Source organism: Lemur catta, chromosome 2 (genome assembly GCF_020740605.2).
Source record: "Lemur catta isolate mLemCat1 chromosome 2, mLemCat1.pri, whole genome shotgun sequence".
NCBI lineage: Eukaryota > Metazoa > Chordata > Mammalia > Primates > Lemuridae > Lemur > Lemur catta.
In genome coordinates, this window is record NC_059129.1 from 1,413,236 (window position 1) to 1,421,921 (window position 8,686).

At 54.5% G+C, this 8,686-nt stretch overlaps 1 protein-coding gene across 1 annotated transcript; it reads left to right on the top strand.

Moving 5' to 3' along the window:
- The first annotated feature begins 1,017 nt into the window (after window positions 1-1,017).
- LOC123631368 (proline-rich protein 36-like) lies at window positions 1,018-8,637 on the top strand. The gene is made up of 4 exons (XM_045540935.1): window positions 1,018-1,169; window positions 4,599-5,352; window positions 5,827-6,027; window positions 7,457-8,637. The coding sequence occupies exons 1-4, from the start codon at window positions 1,018-1,020 to the stop codon at window positions 7,670-7,672; spliced, it is 1,323 nt and encodes a 440-aa protein (XP_045396891.1). The 3' UTR covers window positions 7,673-8,637.
- Window positions 8,638-8,686: the final 49 nt, after the last annotated feature.

Sequence of the window (8,686 nt, forward strand, 5' to 3'; positions counted from 1 at the left end):
CTGGGCTCAAGCGATCCTCCCGCCTCAGCCTCGCGATCCCATGTAGCTGGGGCTGCAGGCACTGCCTCACCCGGCTCTCGTGCTGATTTGCTATCAGGTTGTCTGTTAGTCTGGTTTGCAAGATATTAAAAAACTGTAGCTGCCAGCCCCTTGTCAGGTACACGTCACTGGTGTTTTCTCTTGCACTCAAGTGGCCTTTTCATCCTCATTGTGACTCTGACGAGAGTTCCTAATTTTAATTCAGGCTTGGAAGAGGTCCCTTAAACGTGTATTGAACTTCATTCCTCAAATATAACCATAAAGACGGAAAAAATGCCAAAAATCTTTTATGTAGTCCAGCTTATGGCTTCAAGTCCTACTGGCACACGGACTTGGGTATAATCTCCTAAAATATCCTGTGAACCCTGCGTTGTTCTGTCCTGTGGTATCATCTGCTTTCTGTGATGTGAGCTCGAGTCTGATTCTTTGTACGGACCACGGTGGCCGTGACACGATGAGTGACATGGCTGTTCCCGCGACCAGGTCGGGCCGGGTGAGCTGGGCCTCTCTGGGCTCCCCTCCCTCCACCGTCTGCCCGGCTGCAGCGCCGTCCCCACTGTCCCCACCATGGAAGCCGTTCGACGTCCGGTAAAGCAGCCCCCACCCCCTTCAGGAGCATTTTGGGTATTCCTGGTTCTGTGCATTTTCATGTAAACTTTGGGAACAGCCTGTCGAGTTTCTAAAACAAAACCAGAAACCTGTTGAATTCTGATTTGTGCTGCAGTTTGTGGAGAGTTGATGCCTTCGCGATACTGAGTCTTCCAACCCGTGGACGTGCTCTGTTTCCTCCTTTTTCCACGTCGTCCCGTCCTCTCGGGTGGTTTTGAAGATTTCTGTGTTGTGATCGTGCGTGCGTTTGTTAGATTTTTTCCTAACGTGGTGGCTATTTTTGACACTATGAACACGTGTTATCTTTTTCCTCTTCAGTTTCATTTGCTGTTTGTCGAGGCTGAAAGTCTCTACGGTTCCTTTTCTACGATGGCTTTACTGACGCAGAACTTGCGCAGCGTACGGGTCGCCCACGGTGATAGCGGCTTTGAGGAAGCGTGTGGCGCCGTGCGGCCTCCGCCGTCGCCGCCCAAGACGTGCTCGTTTGTGTCGCCCCTTTGGCTGAGCGTCCGGTTTTCGAGGTTGGTCAGTCTGTGTCGGGGATCGGTGCTTCCTGCCTTGTCATGGCCGAACAGGACTGTTCTATGGAGAGACCACGTTTGCGTATTCACCAGCAGACTTTCCATTTGGGAACTATTGTGTATACCCTGCTATATTTATTTCTATAAACATCTTTAGACAGTGTTTCATTTTGCTTGGATAGATTTTTAGGAATAGAATTGCTGGTTCACCTAATACTGTATCTTTTTTGAAAACTGTTTTTGAAAATGATTCCATCATCTTAAAGGTGTGAGTTTTGGTTGTCCCACATCCATACCATACGGGTTTTTTTCAGGTATTCTAATTACAGTTTGTTTTTCACTAACGACTAATGATGTCGGACACCTTTTCACGTGTTTACTGGCCATTCTGCTATTTCCTTTGGTGAAATAGTCTTAAGTCTTCTGCCCATTTTTAATTGGCTTGTTTCTATTCTTAAATTGTAAGACTTTGTATATTATGGATACAAGACTTTACAGTATGGATTACTGGATAAAAGATTTGAAAACACTCTTCCCAATATGTGGCTGGCTTTTTTTTTTAATGTCTTAAAGTGCAAAAGTTTTTCATTTTAATGAAATCCAATGTATACAGTTTTCTCTTTTGTGGCTCATAACTTTGGTGTCCTGCATAAGAACTCTTTGCCTAACCCAAGATCACAAAGATTTTCTCCTCCTCACAGTTTGGTGGCCTCAGCTCTTACATTTAGGTCAGTGATCCATTTGGGGGGATTTCTGTGTGTGGTGCGAGGGGAGGGCCTAACCGTCCAACACCACCTGTTGAAGACTATCGTTTCCCAACTGCAGTGTCTTGGCATCTTTGTTGAAAAATCAATTGACCACACATACAAGGATTGATTCTGGACTCTCAGTTCTGCCCACTGGCCCGTGTGCCTGTCCTCGCACACGGTCACAGTTCACTGCTGTGGCTTTAGGGTGCATTTTGAAGTCAGGTAGCCTGAGCCCTCCAACTGTGTCTTTTTCAAAATTGTTTAGGCTCTTCTAGGTTCTTTGTATTTCCATATGCATTTAGGATCCACTTGTCAATTTCTCCAAAAAAAGCCTGCTGGGACTTTAATAGTTAACAATAGTTTTCTAATCAGTGAACATTTTAGATTTTCTGTGATTTCTGTTAGCAATATTTTTGTAGTTTTCAGTGTATAAATCTTCAATTTCCTTTGTTAAAGTAGTTCCTGAGTATTTTATTGCTTTGGATGCTGCTGTGAATGGAATCTTACTTTCACTTTTGGATTGTTATTAGCATACAGAAATATAATGAATTTCTTTATTAATCTTGTATCCCAGGACCTTGCTACACTTATTAGTTCCAGTTGTGTAGCTGTATTCCTTAGGATCTGCTGTGCACAGGGTCACGGCATCTGTGAATAAGGACGTTTCTGCTCTTCCCTTGCTGATGTGTGCGCTACCTGCTGTCTTACACTGCACGCCCAGCGCGCTGCCGTGTCGGGAGTGGACATCTCGCCTTGTCCCTGATTTGGAGGCCAACGTTGTCACGCACCGTTAGCTGTGGCGCTGTGTTTTCGTGGGGGCTGTGGGAGGCAGAACAATGCCACCCACCGCAGCTGCCCACGTCCGATCGCGGGGCCTGCGGAGCATGTTAGGTTATGTGGCAGACAGAGTTGAGGTTGCAGATCGGCTGACCCAGTGTAATTAGAGGGTCCTTAAAAGTGGACGCGGGAGTTAGATGATGTTGGCATGGCAACGTGAGGACCCAACCAGCTGCTGCTGGCCGTGAGCCGGTGGGTCCAGGCGGCCTCTGCAGGGAGCGCAGCGTGGCACACGCTCGGATCTTACCCCGGCAAGACACGCCGGCTTCCGACCTCCAAGAACGTAAGGTAAATTTGTGTGGTTTTAAATCACTACGGTTGTGATTTATTACAGCACCAATCAGAACCTAACATAGATGGCCTTTGTCAGGTGGAGAAAATTCCTTTCTATTAATAATTCAAGATTTTTTTCTCATGAAAAGGTGTTGGATTTTGTCAAATGCTTTTCTGCATCTACTGAGATGATCTTGTGAGTTTTCTCCTTTATTAATGTGGCCTATTACATTAATTGGTTTTTAGATGTTCAGCCCAGCTCACATTCCTGTGATAGATGTCACTTGGTCACAGCGTGGAATGTGCACCTGTGCTCACGGCAGACGGGCTGCAGGGGCTTCTGTGTGGCATCGTTCCCTGGCGTAGCCTCGCAGCGACTTGTGAATTGCCTCAGTCCCTGCTGCTATAAAGGAACAGCTGAGGCTGGGCAATTCATAGGGAACAGAGAGGTTTGTTTGGCTCAGGGCTCTGTGGGTTGTACGAGCAGCAAGGGGCCGGCATGGCGGCTCCTGGCGAGGGACACAGGCCGCTGCCACACGTGGCACATGGCAGAGCTGTGGCCAGAGAGTAAGCGGGGGCGGGGGTGCCAGTCTCCTCTTGCAGCCTCGCACGGACCCAGCAGAGCAGGAACTTGCTAGCTTGGGGACAGCTCCAAACCACTCATGAGGGACCCGCCCGTGACCCAGACGCCCCCCGCCATGGCAGGAGGGCTCCCTTTTCTGTTCTGGAAGTTGGCGAGGGCTTGGGGTTGTTGATAGTGGCACCAGGGAAGCCACGCAGGCCTGGGCTTCCTGCAGGGAGACTATTAATTCAGTTTTTTATAAGTCTGTTCAGATTCTGTCTCTGAGTCAACGTAAGAGATTTTTGTCTTTCTGGGAATTTGTTGGTGTAGGGCTTCCCTGTATTCCCGTACAAGTCCTGTTCATTTCTGTCGGACGGGGGGTTCTCCCTCTTTTCATTCCTGAATTTGGTAACAGTTACGTCTTCCCCCTCGTGGTGCTGGTTATTCTACCTACGGATTCATTTCGCCCATCTTTCCGAAGAGCTAACTTTGGTTTTTCTATTTTCAGTTTCACCGATTTCCTCCCTAATCTTTATTATTTTTCTTCTGCTTCCTTGCAGTTTCATTCATTTGCTCTGGTTGAGGTCACACCAGTGCACAGGCCGCCGCTGCAGCCCAAACTCCTGGCCCCAAGCGATCCTCCCACCTCGGCCTCCCACGGTGCTGGGGCTACAGGTATATGAGCACCTGGGGCCTGACTGGGCAATTTAAATGGTTAGTTGGGTGTTGTATGCACTTCCCCTCAGTTAAACTAATTAGCAAAAGACATTTACTAAAATCGTCAGCTATTTTTGAGGTGGACAGAAGTTTACTGACTGGGACTCTACGGGACGGCAGGGCAGGGCAGCGGGCAGCTGTGTACAAGAAAGGAATTAGCGAATTGAGTCCAGCACCTGAAATTATGAAGCGGATTTAGCCCAAGAATATATGACTTTGTCTCAAAGAAATCTGTATAATTCGCAGATAAAAGAAGACTAGTTGACAGGTCCAGAAAAAACCACAGTGAAGGTTCAGCTCCCACTCGGGTAACTTCTGCCAGGCCAGCAGGGACGGGAAGGCGCCCGGTGCCAGGAGGACGCCCCTCAGGGCCGGCCCGGCCTTCCTGGAGACAGGCCTGGCTGCCGCTTCCACGGGAACACTTGGCTCACCACCCCCCGGGACCCCGGCCCTCCGAGCTTCCTGCCTGGACACCTTGGCCTCCGCCCCCGGCACGGTGGGGATCGGCACTCGGCCCACGCTGCCGGACGCCTCCTGCCTGTTAACCTCCACTGCCCGGCCTTCTGCCCCTCTCACCCTGTCCCCATCTCCGTATCGGACACCGTCCTTGCAGCTGCCCAGGCCATTCAGCTCAGCCCCAATCTGGGACACATGCTCCTGCCTGCACGCACCAGGGGTCCCCCTGCCCTTCCTGGCCCTGAGCGCTCACCCCACAGGCCAATCGGAAACCCTGGGAAACGCCGGGAACAGCTGCCTGCTCAGCCACCACACCCTGGGTCTCCAGGATGCACCTCGGGCGCCTCGCTCTCCGCAGACCTGCCCCGGGCCCCGCGGTTGCTTTTCTCCACCTCGAGCCCCTCGGTTTTCACTCTGCGGGTCTCGCTGCCCCTGTGAGGACTCCCGTCTGCCCACTGCTGAAGCCCAGAGCTCCTGGGCACGTGCAGTGAAGTCGGGACCTAAAGCCACCACCCCCGCGAGACACAGGGAGACAGAAGTTCCAGCGACAGGACCACAAAGGACCCAGCAGGGGCGTCAGGACTGCAAGGTTAGCAGGGCTCGCGGGAGGAAAGTCAAGTGCACCTCGTTACATTTTCTGACGGTTGCTATAAAAGACAACACTAAAATAGCATCAAAAATCAACTTCCCTAGGGACCAGATGTCCCTAAAGAACCCACGTTTAGGGAGAAAATTACAGCACTTGGAGAGGCATCTGCTGACAACAGCCTGCGTCTGATCTGCGTCCCTGGGGAAGGTCCCCACCCTCTGAGTGCTCATCTGTTACTCACGAGCCCTCGGCTGGTCACAAGAGTGACCCCGTGACTGGGGCTTGGGGCCAGTGCTACCAGCCTGACCTCATGGTCCGTGGCTCCCTCAGTCTCCCTGCGTCATGAAAGCCCAGAGTGGCTTCCTGGGGAGCACACAACGTGCCGGGAAGGGGAGACCCCTAGGCTGATGGCCAGGAAGCTACAGCCTGGCCTCCCAGACCTCGCCCCACAGTCGTGTTGTGTGTCCTCTACAGCTGCGGTCCCCAAGCCCTGGGCCACCGACCAGTAGCAGCCCATGGCTGTCAGGAGCCAGGCCGCACGGCAGGAGGCGAGGGGCAGTGAGCGAGGGGAAGCTTCATCTGCAGGTACAGCCGCTCCCCTCGCTCCAGGCTCCGCCTCCCGGCAGAGCAGTTGCCGGAAAACAAGCCCAGGGCTCCCACGGATTCTGCATTATGGTGAGTTGTATAACTGTTTCATTATTATAATACAATGTGATAACAGAAATGAAATGCACAGTAAATGTAATGTGCTTGAATCATCCCAAAACCATCCCGCTCACCCAGTCCCCAGCCGTGGAGAAACTCTTCTGTGAACCCAGTCCCAGCGCAGCCCCTGGGCTCTGAGTCGGTCTAGCAAGTTGAGGGCGCTGAGGGGTCGTGGAACCCCTGAATCGGTAGCCAGTCGGTCAGAAGTGTGGGTGGCCTGGGACCCCTGACCTGTGGCTGGTGTCTGAGGCGAGGCCACCCTGGGCTCTGCCGTGATGCCGGGTGGAGGCGTCAGCACAGAAGGGCAGCGGCAAAGCTGCCGGACGGACAGAGAGCACTGGCCTAACTCGACTCCACGCTGCAGAAGCCACTGCAGCCCCGCCATAAATATTCTGATGTTTACACACAAGAGCCCAGTGCCCAGAACACCTGGGACTCCGCCGAAGGACAAGGACAAGGTCCCTCCCTGGCAACGGAAAACCACAGCCGCTAAGAGAACATGCAGCCACCTCAGGCCAGAGACCCGAGACAGGAACGTGGGCACACGGGACAGTCCGCACTGGAAGCTGGCTGTGCAGACCAGGGGCCTGGTATCCACCCCACGTGGGAGTGAAGGACCCAGGCATGAAAAACACCTTCCCGTGGATCACAAACTGAAGCGTGAAAAGCAAAACAAAAAACTCCACTGGATTTTCATCACGGGCGGATCAGGGCGGGGAAGAGTTGTTGAACGGGATGCAAGAGCATTTGCCATGGACGGAAAGGACGCATTTGACATTGAGTCAAGAATTTCTACTCAACACAATAGTGAGTAGCCAACAAGAAGCAAAAATGGTAAATATGCACAACCAAAGGACACAAGACAGAATAAAGAGCTCCCGGGGAAGAAGCGAACAGTCGGTTCACACAGGAAATGGAAATGGCCAGTGGCCAAGTCAGTGCTCACTAAAGGCTCCATGAAACGCCATTCGCCACCCCTGAGAGTCACAAAACTCACAGCTTGGTGCCAGGTGCGGGCAAAGTGTGCAGCATCGTGCCTGTCCCACCAGCAGAAACCGGCCAGTGATCCCAACAGGACACCACACTGTCTCCCAAAGTTGAAACGGACTTCTGAGTATGAGCGCCGGGGAGACCCTCGCCCACCGCTCAGGTGCAGAGACGGAGGACTGCCACGTGGGGGACGCTGGGGGGACGGGACCACAGCCGCCGCAGCTGGGCCCTGAGGAGCGGGCACAGCAGGATGCAGTGACACCTCCAGGATTCAGGGGACACAGGCTTCCCTGGGGGGAGGGACAGGCTGCGGGGCAGCCGCTGGATTGGGTTCATGTGCTGGTCGGCAGGCGCACTGTTAGTCTGTGTTCCACGCGATTTCTAAATACCGCGTTCCCACTGTTCGCAGACATCAAGACACTGCACCTGGGCAGCCGCTGCCCCCGGAAGCCTGCGTGCACACCTGGCGTTAGGTGCGGGGGCAGGACCCAGAGGAGACCCCGCAGTGCCTCTCGGGACGGTGCTCGTCTCTCTTGCTGCCCCCAGCCCCGTCCCGTGGTTCCGCTGGGGGCCGGGGGCCACCGGGAGCCTTGGCTCCACCTGTAACATCATCATCTTTATGTGAGAATGAGTTTGTGCAGTTTTCAAACATCCTGGATCTGACCCCACAGCAGTGTGGCCCAGTGACCAAGCCCCCACTGGCCCACAGCCCTGAGATGTCTGGCAGATGGCTCAGGGCACCTGTGCTCCGCCCTGGGAGCCTGCCAGAGAGGAGGTACCGGCGGTGACGCTCTGGAGCGGCCAGGCCCCCCCCCATCCAGCTGCTCTGGGACGGCCTCCCCCGTCCTCCCCACTCGCCAGCCACCGGGTCCACCTGGAGCCCAGGGTCTGGGCAGGACGCACAGCCGTCCTCCCCGTTGTTCCGGGATCCCAGAGAGAAATCCCGAGCCATGGCCCAGCCTCAGAGGGAGGGCAGCTCGCCCACTCTGGTGCAGGGGCAAGGGGATGGCTGCCCAGAGACCGCAGGACCCGACTCCTCTCCCTGCCCCAGGGGGCCTGTGGGCATCACAACACGTGCAGGGGCCACAAAGGTGCCAACTGCCGTGGGTCTAACAGTCACGTTAACAGCTGGCCAGGACCACAGCAGGGACACAGCCCCTACCTCAAGCAGAGTCCTGCACCAGGCCAGGTGCCAGGCCACCCCTGGAGACTTCCCAGAACAACCCACAAGAGCAGCTTTTGCAGGGACAGACAGGGATGGGGCATGGGAGTGAGCGCGGAGCTCCAGGGGGACACAGGGAAGGTGTGATGTGGCCACACGGCAGAGGCTCCAGCCAGCTGGGGCAGCCTCCTCAGCCTCTGCCCAGCCCCAAGCTGGGAGACCGGGATGCGAGACGGCAGTCAGAGGGCTCGGGACAGGCACCCCCCCCCCAAATACCTGGCTTCGTGCACAGAAATGCGACCTGCCACATCTGCAAGCTGCCAACTTCCCCAGCCAGCCCAGGCTGGACAGGATCCTGCCCCCAAAGGGCTGAACCCACGTGTCCCACGGCAGTAGGGAAGCCAGTCTGTGCAGATGCCGACCTGGATCCCGCAGAGGCCTGTGGGGTGGGGGTGGGGGTGGGGGTGGGGAGATGCA

Coding starts and splice junctions, on each gene's coding strand:
- LOC123631368 (XM_045540935.1), top strand. CDS start 1,018: ATGGCTTTACTGACGCAGAACTTGCGCAGCGTACGGGTCGCCCACGGT. Junction 1,170..4,598: donor CTGAGCGTCCGGTTTTCGAG/GTTGGTCAGTCT, acceptor ACCACAGTGAAG/GTTCAGCTCCCACTCGGGTA. Junction 6,028..7,456: donor CCCACGGATTCTGCATTATG/GTGAGTTGTATA, acceptor CACTGTTCGCAG/ACATCAAGACACTGCACCTG.